At 51.2% G+C, this 18,874-nt stretch overlaps 1 protein-coding gene across 1 annotated transcript in view; it reads left to right on the top strand.

The window, feature by feature from the left end:
- Positions 1–2,838: 2,838 nt before the first annotated feature.
- TCERG1L (transcription elongation regulator 1 like) overlaps positions 2,839–18,874 on the top strand; it is a 73,556-nt gene continuing 57,520 nt past the window's right edge. Inside the window, exons 1-3 of the mRNA XM_068139279.1 lie at positions 2,839–2,875; positions 4,450–4,571; positions 5,355–5,535. Of these exons, the coding sequence (XP_067995380.1) occupies positions 2,839–2,875; positions 4,450–4,571; positions 5,355–5,535 (340 nt within the window). The remainder of the gene's footprint in view (positions 2,876–4,449; positions 4,572–5,354; positions 5,536–18,874) is intronic.

Raw genomic sequence — 18,874 nt, 5'->3', positions numbered from 1 at the left:
GCTGAAACCAGGACCACCTGAGCTGGGCTGGAGTACAGAACTGCTCTTGAGCATCTGCAGAGGAGAGGGTGGTGCTTGTTTCCCTCAAATCATTACACCAAGTATGATGGCCTGCTCCTAATTGCTACAGCTTACCTGAGAGCAAGAGTTTGCTCGCTCTCTGCTCTGCCCTGGTAAGACAGCATCTGGAGAATTATGTACATTTTGGGCCTTCCCAGGTCAAGAGGGATAGGGAACTATTGGAGAGGGTTGAGTGGAGGCTATGAGGTTGAAGAAAGGACTGAAATATGTCTGAGGAGGAAAGGCTGAGAGAGCTGGGATGCTGACCATGGAAAAGAGCAGCCTGAGAGGGGATCTCATTAATGTCTATAAATATCTGAAGGGTGGAGGGCAGTGAGAAGGGGCCAGGCTCTTTTCAAGGGTGTCCTGTGACAGGATAAGGGACAATGGACACAAACTGTAATACAGGAACTTCTACCTCAGCATGAGGAGAAACTTTAGTGTGAGGGTGCTGAGGCCTGGAGCTGGCTGCCCAGAGAGGTGGTGGAGTTTCTGTCTTTGGAGACTTTCAAGACCCCTCTGGATATCTTCTTGTGTGACCTGCACTAGGTGATCCTGCTCTGGCAAGGGAGTTGGACTTTGTGATCTCTAGAGCTCCAGTCCAACCCCTACCATTCTGTGATTCCATAATAGATTAATTTTTAATGAGGAGCCACCAATGGCTTTTTCCATTGCCCAGAAGGAGTGGAGGACAGGCTGGGATGTGTGGTTGGGGTACTGGTGCTGCCCTAGCAGTGGGACTCTTTGCATGTTCTCAGGGGCAGCACCCACAGAGGTCAGTGCTGCGCTGAAGACCTGCTTCCCAAAATGCCAGCAGCAGGAATGGTCACAGGCTTGTCTCCTTTGGCTGCTGAGTGGATTTTGGCTATTTCTACGCAATACAGAACAAGATTTTAATTTGAGGGGGTGGCCATGGGATGCCTCTGGTCCTGCTCAAACAGGTCTACATCTGTTGTACTAAGGATTCTAGAGCTGGCCCCAGCTTTGCAGGTGGGGAGGCAGCAGGATGGAGTAGAGGGGCAGAACTATCTCCTTCCACCTGCTGCCCACCCTGCTGGGGATCAGCCTAGGATCAAACACTTGGTCACAGGCAATGGTTGCTCAGAGAGATTCCAAGCCCACCTGGACATTGTGATCCTGGGCAAGTTGCTGTGGGTGACCCTGCTTTAGCAGGGGAATTGGACTGGATGATCTCCAGAGGTTCCTTACAGCCCCAATGCCTCATTTCCAATCCAAACGATGCCACCAAACCGCTTTTTCTCCCTCCAGGACGGGCTCTGACTCCGGGGCTTCCCCAGCTCCTTTACCAGATGGCCCCAGCCGGGGGAGGGGGCGGCCCAAGCGCATCCCCCGCCCTTCCTCTTCCCTCCTCCCCGCAGCGGGCGGAGCTTTACCGGCGGGGAACCGCGAGTTTCACTCGGTGGCAGCAGCGGTGGCGGAGCGGGTTGGGAGCCGCCGGGCCCCGCCGGGCCGCCCTCTTGCCATGTAGGATGCTGCCGGCTCCCCCAGCCCAGCGCCCGCACCCCCTTCTCTGGACACCCCCCGCGGCCGAGCCCCCGCCGCCGCCTTGGGCCTGGGTGCTGCCGGCAGCCGCGGGGTTGCTGAGGGTCGGCGGCACCGCCGGGGCTCCCCCCCCGCCGCCGCCGCCTCCGCCGCCGTTGCTGCTCCCGCCGCCGCCCGCGCCACCCCCGCCCGCCGCCGCCCTGCTGCGGGCAGCCCCGGGCTGGCGCGTCCCCTGCGAGCCGCTGCTGCCGCTACTCGCGGCCGCCGAACAGCACCCGGCAGCCCTCCTGCACGGGCAGGTAACGGCGGCTCCCACCCTGCCGGGGGGCTCGGTGGCATTCGGTGCTTGTTTGTTGCTTGTTTTTATTTGTTTGTTGTCCTTTTTTGGGGGGGCGGGCTGGGGGAGAAGTTTCCTGTTGCCGTTGTCCAGAGATCGCCGCCATCCCCGGGGATGAAGCGTCTCACCGGGCACGGCGGGTCTGACGGTGGGGAAGCGGCAGAACGGTTCCCCCGTGATCGGTTATCGGGGAGCTCTGCCCGGTGCGGGGTTTGGTGAGTGCCGGTGCGCAGCCCTGCTCCCTGCTGCTCTACCGTATGAACAGGGGCCAGCGGCTAGAGGGGTCCCCGAGGAGGCTACTGGAGGGGTCAGCCCCGTTGGGAGCTACTGGAGGGCTCTTCTGGCTCACTCGGGGCGGAGTGTGGTGGATGCAGCCCCGCTCCTTGCTGCTGTGCGGTACAAGGCGGAGGGCACCGGCTAGATGGGTACCCGTGGAGAATACTGGAGGGATTCAGCTCCGTGAAGGGTATTGTAGGGGCTCAACTCCGTGAGGTAGGGTGCCGGCGTTTCAGCCCCGTTGGGAGCTACCGGAGGGCTCTTTATGGTGACCCGGTGCGGAGTGTGGTGGATGCAGCCCTGCTCCTTGCTGCTGTACGGTACGGGGAGGGGGGTGGGGGGCAGCGGCTGGATGGGTGCCCGTGATGGGGGCTGGGAAGGGAGGACGGCATCTGAGGGGTTCAGCCCCGTGCGAGGGGAAGAGTACCAGTGAGGGTCAGCTCCTTGAGGTAGGATACCGATGGGCTCAGCCCCGTTGGGAGCTACCGGGAGGTTCCAGCCGCCGGCCCGGTGCGGAGTGTGGTGGATGCAGCCCCGTTCCCCGCTGCAGTACAGTACGAGATGCGGGGCAGAGGCTGGATGGGTCTCCGAGGCGGGGGTACCCGAGGGGTTCATCTCCTTTGGGAGCTGCCGGGCGATTCCACCCGCCGGCCCTGTGCGTAATGCGTTGGACGCAGCTCCGCTCCCCGCTGCAGTTAGGTACAACGGACCCCGGAGCTTCCACCCGTTTTAGCCACCTGCAGAGGTTGGGTTTTTTCTTTCCCGGTAGGAGAAGGGCTGGGAGAGGGTCTGCCAGGCTCCATCACCCGGTAATTGGCAGCTGCGAGGTGCATTTGCTGCAGGAGAAGGGTCCGGAAAAGGAGAAACGCTCCAGCCCTGTGTAGCAGCCAGGGATTGTGCTGAATTTTCATCCAGCCTAAAGTTTAGAGTTGTGTCAATGGAACCAGGCTGGCTTCCCCTAATGACTGTGTTCATTATCCGTGGCTGCAGGGCACAGCAGGTTTTGGTGGTGTTTGTCTTGTTAGAGGGGGACTATCAGGAGCTGCACTCCCTAGTTTTGGTCTTGTCTTCATATTTTCCCTTCATTCTTGTATAAAACACCTCTGAGATGTGAGTGCTGTAGTAGCTGCTAGGCTTCATGTGAAGACTTCCAGCTTTTTCTAGCACAAGCATCTCTGGTGGCTTGGGAGCAGTGTGGGAGAAAGAAAATGGCTAGCTCTGGGTCTAATGAAACTCTGCCATCAATTACCCCCCGACGTCAGACCAGTTAACTAAGCTGCAGAACTGGGTTTCCTGTGGGAGCCCACCTGATGAGTGGATTTCAACCAAGAGAAATTCCCTTTCCCGCATTTCCTTTAGTTCTTGTTCCCCTTGAGTGCTTTGAAACCCACGTTCTAGCAATGCTTGTGTTTTGTACGTGAAATTCTGAGTAAGCGGAGATAAAAACCCAACAAACCCAACACCTTTTCTGGCCACTAGCAGTTGTCAGCCAAGTGCTGATTTTTGTAGCCCAGCCCCTGATTTGGGGTTTTCTGATGCAGTTTGTCACATCCCTCTACTCTGCTCTGATGAGACACCTCCCAGAGCTTTGTGTCCAGTTCTGGTACCCCCAGTATAAGAAGGATATGGAACTCCTGGAGTGATCCAGAGGAGGCCACGAAGACCATCAGAGGGCTGGAGGACCTCCCCTTATGTAGGCAGGCTGAGAGAGTTGAGGCTGTTCTGCCTGAAGAAGAGAAGGCTCCAGGAAGACCTTAGAACAGTCTTCCAGGACCTGAAGGGGTCTACAGGAGATCTGGGGAGGGATGTTTAACGAAAGTTTGTAGCGATAGGATGAGTGGCAGTGGCTTTGAGCTGGAAGAGGGGAGATTTAGACTGGAGATTAGGAGCAAATTCTTTACAGTGAGGGTGGTGAGACACTGAAATAGGTTGCCCAGGGAGGTTGTAGACGTTCCCTCTCTGGAGGTGTTGAAGGCCAGGATGGATGAGGTTTTGGTCAACCTGGTCTAGTGGAAGGTGTCCCTGCCTGTGGGAGTGGGTTTGAACTTTAAGGTCTCTCCCAAACCAACCCATTCTATGATTTTATGTCGGACCCATCTGTCACTCATTGTGTGATGCTTGAAGAAACACTGCATAGCTGCTGGAGCGAGATGTGCTTGAAATTGTCCCTGCTCATCTTTCACACAATTAGGAATTGATGAACAGCATCATTTTAGTGAGGCTAACCCCCTGTTTTCCTCCCTGCCAGTGGATATTCGGGGCTCACTCTCCAGTCATTGGATTTTCACCTTCCTCGAATGTGGAGTTCGTTCCTGTCTTTCCACCCGTGTACACCTCCACAGTTCCACCCCACCCCGGGAAAAACTGGATTGATAAGAGGCTGCCCAGCTGCAAAGTGAGTCTGGGCTTGGTGTGCTGGGGTGTTTTTAAGGCTGCAGTGTGTAAATGTCCTGGGCTTGGCATTGTGGAAGGGGTTTGTCAGGCAGAACCTTTTCGGGATGGGGTGTTGGAAGAGGTGGTTCAAGGAGGAGGCTTCTTCGAAGCTTAGACATCTTCACCTCTCTGAACTTTTGAAATATCTTTAATATTAATCTTGGCTGCATTGCATTGCAAGCTTTAATTTTGCTCTGGGCTGTGATTATGAGTTTCTATTTTCCCTTTCTTTTTGATTCTCCCACTGGTTTTCCCTAGGAAGCAGTGTAGTGGTGGCATCACCACGGGTACTTCCACATCTCCAGTCCAGGATGTCCCTTGTGGTCCTACACCCTTGTCCTGCCCACAATTACCTCTGCTTAAGTGGCTGTATAATGAAACAACAGCTTTGTGACTTTATTCCTCCTTCTCTCTCCTCTCCACCTCTCCCATCCCAAAGTCTCAAGGACAGCTGGGCTTGCTCTGGAGTCGCTGTGTCTGGGATATGGCTGCCTTCAGCTATTCTTCTCATTTTGTGATGCTGCATCAGCTGATTAGTTGTGTTAAAAGCCAATTAATTTTTAAATAGTCAGCTAGACTCAGCCTACAGCCCTGATGGAGCAGAAATCAATCTAATGTTGCAAGTTTACCTTCAAATTGAGATATTTACCTGTATTGCTCAATTCAAAGAGGCTTCTTTCTCCCTCTCATTTCTGAGGTTTGTGTCTCCAACCTTGACCCTCTTTTCTTTCTTGCTGTTGGACAGATATACTTGAATAATGCCTTTGCTCTGGACTCGGTGTGGATACATCCTGAGGAGTCAAGGCTCTTCCAGGGCAGTGAGAAGCCTCTCTTAATGACAAACCATGTAGCCATGGCTATAGCCAGGCCAGCTGCTGCCTCCAGGCCTCTTCCCACGGTGGTGTTGGCACCTCAGCTGATACCAGGTCAGTAGGACATGAATAATTAAGTGCTTTGTTTCTTTAAGTCTATTTCCTAGTGATGCCTAAGTCTTTCTCTAAGGTAAGGGAGCTGTTCCTTTTAGTTGGAAATAGTCTTGCTTGATCTGAACCTTGATGGCAGAGCACGTTTCATCCTCTAAACCACATGGCTCAGTGCTGGGGGCAGTTCTCTTTAATATCTTTATCAGTGATCTGGATGAAGGAATTGAGGGCACCCTCAGTCAGTTTGCAGATGACACTAAAATGGGTGGGAGTGTTGAACTGCTGGAGAGTAGGAAGGCTCTGAAGAGAGATCTGGCCAGGCTGGATTGATGGGCCAAGGCCAATGGGATGGGGTTTACCAAGGCCAAGTGCTGGGTGCTGCACTGGGGTCACAACAGCCACCTGCAATGCTCCAGGCTTGGGGTGGAGTGCCTGGAAACTGCCTGGCAGAACAGGACCTGGGGGTGTTGGTCAACAACGGGTAAATAGGAGCCAGCAGTGTGCCCAGGTGTCCAAGAAGGCCACCAGCATCCTGGCTTGGATCAGCAATTATTTGGCCAGCAGGACCAGGGTAGTGGTTGCCCCCTGTGCTGGGCAGTGGTGAGGCCACACCTTGAATCCTGGGTTCAGTTTTGTGCCCCTCACTCTAAGAAGGACATTGAGGAGCTGGAGCAGGTCCAGAGAAGGGCAACGAAGATGGCGAAGGGTCTGGAGAACAGATCTGGTGAGGAGCAGCTGAAGGGAAATGGGATTGTTCAACCTGGATAAAAGGAGGCTGAGGGGAGACCTTCTGGCTCTCTACAACTCCCTGAAAGGAGCTTGGAGCTTGGAAGGGGCTGTCCAGGGCGACGGTGAAGTCCCCATCCCTCCAAGAGTTTCAAAGGCGTTGTGGATGTGGTGCTGAGGAGCATGGTTCAGTGGTGACCTGGCAGTGCTGGGTGAACGGTTTGACTGGATGATCTTTAATGTTTTCCAACCTAAACGATCTCCGATTCTCTGATCTCATTAAGGCTCAGTTATGCACAGCAATATTTGTGAAATAAATTCCATTAATCTGCACAGCTCAGCTCTGTCACAGCAGCTTCCAGCAGGGCTGAGCCTTGGACTTGAAAAAAGAACAGAAAAATCCATGGCAGTGAAGCTGAGGCTCTCTTGTTTTGTTGCTGCTGCTGCAGCGGTGGTTTGAAAGAGAGGTTGTGCCAGGGAAAAGGGTAAGAAATAAAACAGTGCTGATGTTGAAAACGCTAATTTCTGCTTCTCCATTCAGAAGTGGAACAGTCTTCGTGGTTTGCTGTCAACTGTTTCTTTCCCTCTTGGATGGAAGGTCTGTTTGGTTGACAGCAGAGCCCTTCTTGCCTTTTCTTTCCCCTCTGAAGTGCCTCTTGTTTTGCAGCTGTAAAGCTTTTCCTTTGTTTTGCCGTTGATGCAGAGATGGAGTGAGTGAGCTGGAGGAGCGCCTGCCTGCCCGGCTTCGTTTGCCAGCCAGGTTAATTAGCAGCGAATACTGCTCTGTGTTGAACCACTCGAGGTGGTTGGTGTTGTGATGTTGCAGCAAGCCAGGGTGGTGAGCTGCTTTCTCCACCTGCAAGGATGGCCTGATGGGCAGCAGCATCAAACGTGGGGTGCCCCTGGCACAACCCCATGATGTCCCTGTCTTCCTTCTGGGATGTTGTGGGGAGCAGCTGAGTTCTGCTTCTGGGCAGGGATGCCTTGTCTAGATGTGGCTTTAGGGATAGACATGATGATGTGGGAAGTGTCCTGTGCAGGGGAGCCCAAGCCCAGTGTTTGTTACTATGTCCCAGAATCCCAGGCTGGTTGGGGTTGGAAGAGACCTCTGGAGATAATCTACTCCAGCCCCACTGCTAAATCAGGGGCACCCACAGCAGCTTGCCCAGGATCACATAGGCCAGATGGGTTTGGAATCTCTCCAGAGAAGGAGACTCCATAACCTTTCTCTAGACAGCCTGCTCCATGCCTTGGAATCAACTCAGGCTGGGGATGAAGGGCTGGAGAGCAGCCCTAAGGAGAAGGACTTGGGGTACTAGTGGGTGAAAAGTTGGACATGAGCTGGCACCATGTGCTCACAGCCCAGCCGTGTCCACAGCAGGTGGAGGGAGGGGTTCTGCCCCTCTGCTCTGCTGAGACCCCACCTGCAGTGCTGGGGCCAGCTCTGGAGTCCTCAGCACAGCAGAGACATGGACCTGTTGGAGCAGGGACAGAGGATGCTATAACAATGATGGCAGGGCTGGAAGTCCTCTGCTGTGAGGCCAGGCTGAGAGAGTTGGGGTTGCTCAGCCTGGAGAAGAGAAGGCTCTAGGGAGACTTTCTGGTGGCATTTCACTGCTTAAAGGGGCTGATCAGAAAGCTGGGGACAGACTTTTGAGCAGGGCCTGTTGTGACAGGATGAGAGGAGATGCTTTGAAATCAAAGAGGGAAATTCAGACTGGAGACAAAGAAGAAGTGTTTGACATTGAGGGCAATGAGAGCTTGGCCCAGGCTGCCCAGAGAGATGGGAGATTCCCCATCCCTGGAACCGTTGCAGGTCAGGTTGTTTGGGGCTGTGAGCAATCTGCTCTGGTTGCAGATGTCCCTGCTGACTGCAGGGGTTTGGACTAGGTGACCTTGAAGGTTCCTTCCCATACAAACCAGTCTGTGATTCTAGCCCAGGGACACCCCCAAGCTGGGCCTGTACCCCAAAGCCTGGTAGATCTGTAGGCATGGCAGGGACATTTCTGCAGGCCAGGAGCACTGGTGTCCTACAGCCAGGAGGAGAAGCTGCTCCTGGGGAGCCTTATGGCCATGCTTGAATAATTTCCTACATAATCTTTACACTTAATATGAAGAGTAATAAAAACCCTGAGAGCAAATTGCTTCGTTAAGTGGTGGAAGCTAAGCAGTTCATAAGCTTGCTGCAGGCTGTGTGGCTGTGCTGGTGGGGGAAGCCTATCTGAGGGCAGTGTGGCTTTCCATGAGTGTCAGCCATGGTATTGTTGTTTTCTCGAGGCAGCAGCCAGGTTATGGAGGTCAAGGGATAAGGCAGAGGAGCTGGGCAGGTTGTTCTGCTCAAGGTATACCTGCTGTGAGGTGCTGTTTTCCATCAGGGAAGGAGACAGCTGTTGTCCTCACCCATATTCCACAGGCTGACAGATTGCATTGGGTTGGAAGGGAACCTCAAAGGTCATCTTGTCCAAACCCACTGAAGTCAGTGGGGACACTTCCAAGTGGAGCAGGCTGGCCAGGGCCACACTAAGTCTCATCTTAAATGTTTCCAGGCATGGGGTCTCACCCATATCTCTGGACAGCCTGTTCCAGTATTTCACCACTCCCTGTGAAGAGCTTCCTCCTAATGTCCAGCCTAAATCTGCCCTCCTCCAGCATCAAACCATTGCTGCTCCTCCTATCACCACAGGCCCTTCTAAACAGCCCCTCCTGTGGCAGTTCAGGCTGGGTGCCCCCTGTTACTGCCACACAAGATACACCTCCTGTGCCCTGAGGATTAAGCCTAGGAGATGGACACAGGAAATATCCTATTTCATACCCATAATATCCTGCTCCCTATAAATTCATCTGTAAAGCCTCTTACTTCCTCTTTCTTCCCTCACTGCTCCCATGGGAGATGCTCCCTATCTGGTAATGGAAGGGGACTTATCTCAAGCCCTCTTAGGCCTGGCTAGGCCTAATGCCAGGAGGAGAAGGGGGAAGGGCAAGCTCAGATCTGGCCAGCTGAGGTTAGTCTAACAGTGGAGGGGGGAAAGAGCGAGCCCTGGGGGTTTTGGATATACCCTCAGGTAGAGGGAAGGGGAGTGCCTGGAGGCTTCAGGGTGTGCTGTAAGGGATGCTGTATGCTTGGGGATCTTTTTTGTCCCTGTGCTTGTAGCTCTCTGTAAAACACTCACTGCATTTCCATTTAAATTTTCCATCACTTCTGCAATCCATTTGTGTGAGTCTCAGTTTTCTGCCCTGGTGAGAGGCAAGAGAGGATCTGCCTGGCCTCCAACCGTGGACACCTCCCCAGCCTTTCTGTAGGTCTACTTCAGATATCAAAATGCTGCTATAAGGTCTCCCCAGAGCCTTCTCTTCTCCAGGCTGAACAGTCCAAATACTTCCAGCCTGTCTTCATAGGATGTGTTTACCCTTTGGCTGTTATAAAGTGAGCACTGGCATTGTATTTTTAACACCTCAGAACCATCTCTTGGTTTATTGCTGCTGGCAATGGTGTTTTTGTGTGAAGAAGGCAGCGTGGAGATGCTTGGGCAGAGAAAGGATGAGCATTTGTGTCTTCTGTATCGTTGTGCTCTCTGCCACGCAGATGAATGCAAGGTTGGTTTGGACCAGCTGTGCCCATGTGGTGTTTGTGCATTCTACATATCCCCATGTGGTTTGTGGCTGCTGGATTTGGGGAGAAGAGTACTCTGTGGATCTCTGTTAGATGAAAGCTGTAGCCTGTGGTATGTTTTCACTAGTTTAAATAAGATCACAATGTTTGAAGAGAAATTCCAGTGACAGTGTTGGAAGTTACATTCAATGTCAAGGGCATAGAGGAACGTCATGATGTTCAACAAGGACTAGTGTAGGGTCCTGCCCCTGGGTGGGACAACCCCTTGCACCAGTACAGGTGAGGGGTGACCTGCTGCAAAGCAGCTCTTGGGAGAAGGACCTGGGAATGCTGGGGGACAAGAACTTCCCCATCAGCCAGCAATGTGCCCTTGTGACCAAGAAAGCAAATGGTCGTCTGGGGTTCATGGAGAAGAGTGTGGCCAGCAGGTCAAGAAAGGTTCTCTTCTCTCTCTGCTCTGTCCTGGTGAGGCTGCATCTGGAATGCTGTGTCCAGTTCTGGGCTCCTCAGTTCAAGAGACTCAGAAAACTACTGGAGAGAGTCCAGTGGGGGTTCTGAAGATGCTGAGGGGCCTGGAGCATCTCCATGAAAAGGAAAGGCTGAGAGACCTGGGGCTGTTGAGCCTGGAGAAGAACAGCCTGAGATCAGTGCTCAGCAAGAGCTGAAGGAACTGTGGGGGGCAATAGGATGGGCCAGACTCTTCTCAGTGGTGCTCAGGGACACAACAAGGGGCAACAGGCACAAACTGCAACTCTGGAGGTTCTAACATGAACGTGAGGAGAAACTTGTTTGGTGTGAGACTGCTGGAGCCCTGAAGCAGGCTGCCCAGAGAGGTTATGGAGTCTCCTTCTCTGGAGGGATTCCAAAAGCATTTGAACATTGTGATCCTTCACAAGCTGCTCTGGGTGGCCCTGCTTTAGCAGAGGGGGGTGGACTGAATGTTCTCCAGAGGTCCTCCAACTCCTCACCATGCTGGTATTCTGTGTTGATGGGAGAGGCTTGGTAGCTCTGACCTTTCCATAACATTGTCCTACCTGGCTCTGGGAACTCTTGCAGTGAATTCAGAGGCTGCTCTTTTTTTATTGTAAGGAGCCAGGTATTCTTATTTATTGCATGTGAGGGGAAAAAAATGGGCTGTTAGTGCTGCTGTTGCTGGCAGACTCATGCAGTAGCTGGAGTTTAGAAATGAAAAAGACAATAAGTTGTTGGGTTTTGTTTTTGATTTCCTCCCTTTGGGCTACAGACACTAGGAATATTGATGTGTTTTGCTTTGCTTTGGGATAAAGATGCTATTTAAACCAATCCATTGCATCATTTTATTGATTGATAGATGCTGGTTGAGTTGCTCAGCAGCTGAATTTGCACAGAATCACACAGAATTACAGAGTGGTAACAGTTGGAAGGGACCTCTGGAGATCATTCAGCCCAATCCCTTTGCTAAAGCATAGGCTCCCATAGCAGCTTGCCCAGGATCAAAATGTTCAAATGCTCTTGGAATCTCTCCAGAGATGGAGACTCAGCCACATCTCTGGGCAGCCTGCTCCAGCTTTCTATCACTCTCAAATGAAAGAAGCTCCTCCTCATGTTTAGATGGAACTTCTTGCATTCCAGTTTGTGCCTATTACCCTTCGTTGTGTTGCTGGGTACCACCAAAGCCTGGTTCCATCCTCCTTACTCTCACCCTTGAACTTTTGATCTGCATGGATGAGACCCCCCTCAGTCTTCTCTCTTCCAGCCTAAAAAGCCCCAGTTCTCTCATCCTATCCTCATCATAGAGATGTTGCAGTGCTCTCAGCATCTTTGTAGCCTCACCAGCACATCCCTGTCCTTCTTGAACTGGAGACTCCAGAACTGGACCCAGGACTCCAGATGTGGTCCCACCAGGGCAAGAGTAAAATCTCAGAATCACCAAGGTTGGAAGAGACCTCAAAGATTATCAAGTCCAACCTGTCACCACAGACCTCATGATTAAACCATGGCACCAAGTGCCACGGCCAATCCCCTCTTGAACACCTCCAGGGATGGTGAGTAGAGTGGGAGAAGAACCTGCTTTGACCTGCTGGCTACATTCTTCTTGCACCCCAGGATGCCATGAGCCTTCTTGGCCATGAGGACACATTTCTGGCTCACTGTCATCATCTTGTCCACCAGGATTCCCAGGTCCTTTCCCCTAGAGCTGCCCTCCAACAGATCAGCCCCATGCAGTGTAGGCAGGGGTGCCAGCAGGTCCTCAGCCATCTGCCCTCTTCTGGTGTCCATACTGGTGCTAGAATGTCGGTGCTGTAGGTGTGCCAAGTGTTTGTACTTGACCAAGTTCCTTGCAAGAGTCATTGGAAGTCATGAGTGGCTCCATGCCCTGATATCTATGGAGAACATTGCCTGGGATGGTGGGGAATTGCATCAGGGCAGAAGCTGGTGGAATCCCGTTCCTGGACATGTTCAAGATGAGGTTGGTCAGGGCTTGGAGCAACCTCATCTGGTTGAAGTTGTCCCTGACTATGGCAGGGTGACAGAACTAGATAATCTTTAAGGCCCATTCCAACCCAAAGCAGTCTGTGATCTCTCTGTAGCATAAATATCTGTATTATTAAACTCCTTGTGTCTTCAAGCTTCTCATTTTTATTATCAATCTCTTTCTAGTCATAGCTATCACTCTTTATACAGAAATGATAATTTTATATTATGAGCTTAGCAAATGATCCAAAACCTTAGGTTACTAGAAATAGCAGATTCTGATGGCTCAGATCCTTAGGAGAAAATTATTTACAGTGAGGGTAGTGACACACTGGAGCAGGTTGCCCAGGGAGACTGTGGATACCTCCTCCCTGGAGGTGTTCATGGCCAGGCTGAATGAGGCCTTGAGCAGCCTGGTCTAGTGGAAGGTGTCCCTGCCCATGGCAGGGGGGTTGGAACTGGAAGATCTTTAAGGTCCCTTCTAACCCAAACCATTCTATGAATGAATGGTCAGGGCAGGAGCCACCCATCTGTACCCAACTTTTGTTTGGGTATTCTCTCTTTTATTTGTGTGTCTTCAGGGAGGGAGGATCAAGCACCAACAGTCTCTGTAGCCTGCTTCAAAAACCTCCTTTTTTGCCTTCCCTCTCTATGTACAGTCAGTTGTTGTCAACTTTAATTCTGGTAGCAGCCTAATAAAGAGCTGTCATCTAGCAGACATTAGTTTACAGACTCTGTGGATGGAGGAGAAGGGAACAAGGGATCATAAACAATAATTCAGGTTTCAGGGTTTTTTTTATCTTTGCTGTGGAGTTGGTTTCTCACACAGCTCTGGAAGCACTGATAAGTATTTTATGACGGCTGCTGCCTTAGAGCTAAACTGTCTGTGATGCTAGGATGACTTCCTCACCAGACTGGGTGATGATCTCTGTCTCCTGGGGCTGGTGTGGGTGGGGGTGCAGGTGTGATGGAGCTGCCATGTCAGCTCTTCATCGTCACTCCCTGCTCTTGACTCCTCTGGCAGAAATAGGGGAAATATCCAGTGACAAGTGTAACCCTTGTCAAAATCTATTGAATCACAGAATCATAAAAACACAGAATTGTTTGGGTTGGAAAAGACCTCTGAGAGATGGCATCTTTGTAGAATCACAGGCTGGTTTGGATGGGAAAGGACCTTTAAAGCTCATCCAGTCCATGTCCCCGCAGTCAGCAGGGATATCTGTAACTAGAGTGGGTTCCTGAGAGCCCCAGCTTGATCTGCAGTGGTTCCAGGGATGGGGCATTTCCCACCTCTCTGGGCAACCTGGGACAGGCTCTCACCACCCTCAGTGTCAAATATTTCTCCCTTTCTCCAGTCTGAATCTCCCTTTTTTGGTTCAAACCATCACTCCTTGTCCTGTCATGAGAAGGAGACTCCACAACCTCCCTGGGCACCCTGCTCCAGGCCTCCAGTACCCTACTCCCAAAGAAGTTTCTCCTCATCTTCAGATGGAAACTACTGGGTTCTAGTTTGTATCCATTGCCTCTTGTCCTATCACAGGATACCATTGAAAAGAGCCTGCCCCCTTCTTCTTGCCCTGCACATACTTAGAAACATTAATAAGATGCCCTCTCAGGCTGCTCTTCTCCAGGCTCAACACCCCCAGGTCTCTCAGCCTTTCCTTATCAAACAGGTGTTCCAGTCCCTTCATCATCCTTGTAGCTTCCACTGGACTCTCTCCTGTATATCCCTGTCCCTCTTGAACTCCTTGAAATCCTAGTTTAGAAGTTCCCAGGAACGTTCTGGTCATCTGTGGCCATACTTATTTGGGTTTATTTCTTATTTCTCTTAGAGAGATGGAAAGTTCAAAAGGTCTTTAACCTGCCTGAAACTTTTTCCTGTCATTTATTTTAATGTGGGTCTTGTGGGAAAGACATTCCCAAAGCCTTTGGTCAAGATGTTTTCCTGTAGGCAAAGGTGAAGACAAAGACTGAAGACCTTAATAATCGAGTAGCTGGAGAGCAGCCAGGCAGAAAGGGACCTGGGAGTACTGGTCGATAGTAGGCTGAACATGAGCCAGCAGTGTGCCCAGGTGGCCAAGAAGGCCAATAGCATCCTGGCCTGCATCAAGAATAGTGTGGCCAGCAGGAGCAGGGAAGTTATTGTGCCCCTGGACTCAGCACTGGTTAGGCCACACCTTGAGTCCTGTGTCCAGTTCTGGGCCCCTCAGTTTAGGAAGGACATCGAAACACTTGAACGTGTCCAGAGAAGGACAACAAGGCTGGGGAGAGGCCTCGAGGAGAGGAGAGGCTGAGGGAGCTGGGGTTGTTCAACCTGGAGAAGAGGAGGCTTCAGGGAGACCTAATAGCAGCCTGCCAGTACCTGGAGGGGGCCTACAAGGAGAATGGAGAGAGTCTGTGTAGAAAGGTCTGTAGTTATAGGATAAGGAGCAATGGTTTGAAATTAGAGAAGAGCAGATTTAGATTGAATGTTAGGAGCAAGTTCTTTACCACGAGGGTGGTGGAACACTGGAACAGGTTGCCCAGGGAGGTGGTTGGGGCCCCATCCCTAGAGATATTCAAAGCAGGGCTTGACAAGGCTCTGGGCAGCCTGATCTAATTGAGGGTGACCCTGCTGACTGCAGAGGGGGTTGGACAGGATGACCTTTGGAGGTCTCTTTCAACCTAGACCCATTCTATGATGCTGTGCTAGCAGAGAAGCTCAGCAGAAGCAGCCTGAGGAGCGGTGATTTAGACTGGAGGTTGGGACCCCTTGTCCTGTCACAACAGACCCTGATCAGAAGTCTGCCCCCAGCTTTCTTACAGTCCCCATTTAAGTCTTGAAAGATTATTCATAGATAATTCACCAACAGTGGGGAAATGAGATGAGGAGACTGGAGGTGGGTGGGAAACCCATCACAAAGGGCAATGCACGATCACCAAACATCTACCTGCTAACAACTGTGTGCAAAAGTGTTCTACAGGCACAGCTGAAGAAGAGGAGCTGTTCATAGACTCATAGAATGATTTGGGTTGGAAGATACCTTAAAGATCATCTAGTTCCAGCCCCCCTGCCATGGGCAAGGACACCTTCCACTAGACCAGGGTGCTGAAAGCCTCATGCAGCCTGCCCTTGAACACCTCCAGGGAGTGGGTGTCCACAACTTCCCTGGGCAACCTGTTGCAGTGTGTCACCACCCTCACTGTAAATCAGACAAATCAGATGTTATCTTAGAGGCTGATAACTTGCTGAGATGATTATTCAGCTGCTTGCAAAGCAGAGGGCTTGATGACCCCAGACACATTGTCCCAGCTCTCCACTCAAGTATTAACAATTATAGGGGCAGTCCTTTCTTCTGGAATTATTGAGCAGGGGAAGGCAGAGAGAACTTCATCAAAGGCAGGGGAAATCACCCAAACTTCTCTTTCAACTGACTGATGAAACTTTAATGAGGGGATTGATGAAACTTTAATGAGGAAGCCCTGCTTCAGGAGCTTTACTCATCTGTGCAGGAGGAAGAGCTATCCAGGCAACTCAGGCTTAGGTTCTTGTGCTGTTTTCCTGGGCTCTCGGGGAAACCGCTGCTGCTCCTCCGAAATACAAAGAAATCAAAGGAGAAGTAAACAACCTTCCTGCTCTTGTCCCCTGTAGGAAGCCAGTAGAAAAGTCATTTGTTTCCAGACAACGTTTTCATGAGAGACACAGAAGAGGGTTTGTGGATTTTTTCCCATCTGCAGACAGCTTGAATGAGGGAGAAGAGCAAGCTTTGGGAGGCCCGAGTGTTTAACCCAGCCTGATGTTTATGTTGGTCCTCAGGCGAATTGACATTAAACAGTTGGATTAGTTGGACACTGATGAGGTTTGGTTTCATTTCCATTGTGACTGTGGCAGAAAAATCTGGGAGGCTTTTTTTATTTGTCTGTCAGTGGTTGAATGATCAAAGCTGGAATATCTGTTTGGCCTTCTTTTTCCCTCCTCTTTCCCTCCCCCCTCTTAATTAATGCATCTGCAGGTGTCTTGAAGCGAATTCTTGGCCCTGACAAGAAAGAATGGAAGGGTTTTGTGGTGAAGCTTACCCAAAATATTTACTCTTCTGTTTTCCTGATGCAGAGCTTATTTTGTTGGCAAATAATTGGCTACAAAGAGTTAGGAGTAAAGCTGCCAAAATTTGGTCTAATAGGCTCAGGAGCTCCAATTAGCTGCCAGCTGAGCAGGGTGCTTTCCAAACACCACGGAACTACTCTGTCCCAAACACCACCACAGAGCAAACCAGCACTTTGGAGTTTTTTCAGCCCCCAAGTTCTTGGGTGGCTGAAGCCAGGATGGAAAAGTCTGAATGAGGTGTCCAGGCTGAACAGCTGTGTAGGGGAAATAAGATCTTAGAATCACAGCCTGGTTTGGATTGAAAGGGAGCTTTTAAAGGTCATCAGTCCAACCCCCCTGCAAAGACATCTGCAACTAGATCTTAAAGGTCTTTTGCAATCTTAATGATTGTGTGATTCTAGAGCAGATTGCTCAGAGCCCCAGACAACCTGACCTGCAATGGTTCTGGGGATCTCCCACCTCTGAGCCAGCCTCTCACCCAAGTGCCAAACATATTTCCTTCTTTGAGTTCAAACCCTCTCCCCTTGTCCTTTCACAACAGGCCCTGCTCAAAAGTCTGTCCCCAGCTTTCTTCTTGGCCCCTTTAAACACTGCAAGGCCACCAGAAGGTCTCCCTGGAGTCTTCTCTAGGCTGAACAGCATCAACTTTCTCAGCCTGGCTTCACAGCAGAGAGCTTCCAGCCCTCCCATCATTGCTGTAGCCTCCTCTGGCCCTGCTCCAACAGGTCCATGTCTGTGCTGTGCTGAGGACTCCAGAGCTGGCCCCAGCACTGCAAGCTCCCAGAGTCCTGAAGTGTGAGGAGTCTGATCAAACAGTGATTATTTTTTTTGTTGCAGAGAGAGCTACAGTTGGCTCTTGTTGCCTGAAGGATTTCCACGTGAGCTGAGAACATTTGCTGAATGACATAATCAGCTAATGATGGCTTAATTTTTGAACACACAGCTCCATGTAGAGAGAGGAACAGCTGGTATTTGTCAAATTAGGTTTTCTCCTTCGGATTTTTACTACTCATTTTCTTGTTTATTTAACATATTTAGCCAAGATTGAGCTCAGAAGGTCTTCCCCTTAAGCTTGTTAGACTGAAAGGTGAATCTTACACAGTCTAAGGAGTCTCAATTAGGGGACTTCTGGGTTGTTCTGTGAAACCATTAGGAGTTCCCTGCATGGTGTTTTTTTCCAAGTGAAGACTGCTGCTGTGCAGCACTGAGACATCTCAGACACTTCAGTGTATAATTCATAGAAAGGTTTGGGTTGGAAGAGACCTTGAAAATCATCCAGTTCTGACCCCCCTGCCATGGGCAGGGACACCTTTCAGTAGAGCTGGTGGCTCAAGGCCCTGTCCAACCTGGCCTTGCATGTCTCCAGAGAGGGGGCAACCTGTACAATGTCTCAACATCCTGACTGTGAAGAATTTCTTCCCAATATCCCAGGAATGTTGGCTGCTCAATACAGCAGGTACCAGAGCAATTCACCTGTGAGATCTGAGGCACAGGAGACTGATCTGCTGGAGATCAGCTCTAGCAAAGAAGGACCTGGGACCTCTGGTGGACGAGTTCCCCATGAGCCAGCAATGTGTTCCTGTGACCAAGAAGGCCAATGGTCTCCTAGGGTACATGAAGAAGAGTGTGGCCAGCAGGTGGAGGGAGGTTCTCCTCCCTGTTTACTCTGCTCTAGTGAGGCAACATCTGGAGTGCTGTGTCCAGTTCTGGGCTCCCCAGTTTGAGAGAGACAGGGAACTACTGCAGAGTGTCCAGTGGAGGCTACAAAGCTGCTGAGGAGCCCAGAGCATCTCTGTGAGGAGGAAAGGCTGGGGGACCTGGGGCCATTGAGCCTGGAGAAGAGCAGCCTGAGAGGGGATCTGCTCAATGCTTGGCAAGAGCTAAAGGACCTATGGGAGGCAAGAGGATGGGGCCAGACTCTTGTCACTGGTCCCCAGTGACAAGACAAGGGGCAGTGGGCACAAACTGGAGCCCAGGAGGTTCCACCTGAGCAACAGAGAAACTTCTTTGGTGGTAGGGTGGTGGAGCCCTGAAGCAGGCTGCCCCAAGAGGTTGTGGAGTCTCCTTCTCTGGAAGGATTCCAAACCCAACTGGCCACTGTGATCCTGGGGCAAGCTGCTGTGGGTGTCCCTGCTTTAGCAGGGGGAGCTGGCCTGGATGATCTCCAGAGGTTCTTTCCAATCTCACCATTTCAACCCCACCTGGCCATTGTGATCCTGGTTGAGCTGCTGTGGGTGCCTCTGTGCTTGGACTGGATGATCTCCAGGGGTCCCTTCCCAACTCCACCATGCTGGGATTCAGGGATCCTGTGAAATCAGGTAAGTTTGTATTTAGGAGGACTCATACTAAGGGCAGTCATCCGTCGTTCTGAAACTGTGGGAGCTGAAGGCCAGCCAATGTGTTCAAATATTGGACTTCTTTTATTGCTCATTTTTCATTTAACTTTAATAACTCTGCAGGGGTTTTAG

This window comes from Melanerpes formicivorus, unplaced genomic scaffold (genome assembly GCF_026170545.1).
Source record: "Melanerpes formicivorus ecotype bairdi unplaced genomic scaffold, bMelFor1.0.p_v2 SCAF_6, whole genome shotgun sequence".
NCBI lineage: Eukaryota > Metazoa > Chordata > Aves > Piciformes > Picidae > Melanerpes > Melanerpes formicivorus.
Note: the sequence above shows the minus strand (reverse complement) of the source record. Positions and strands in the feature narration are given on the sequence as shown.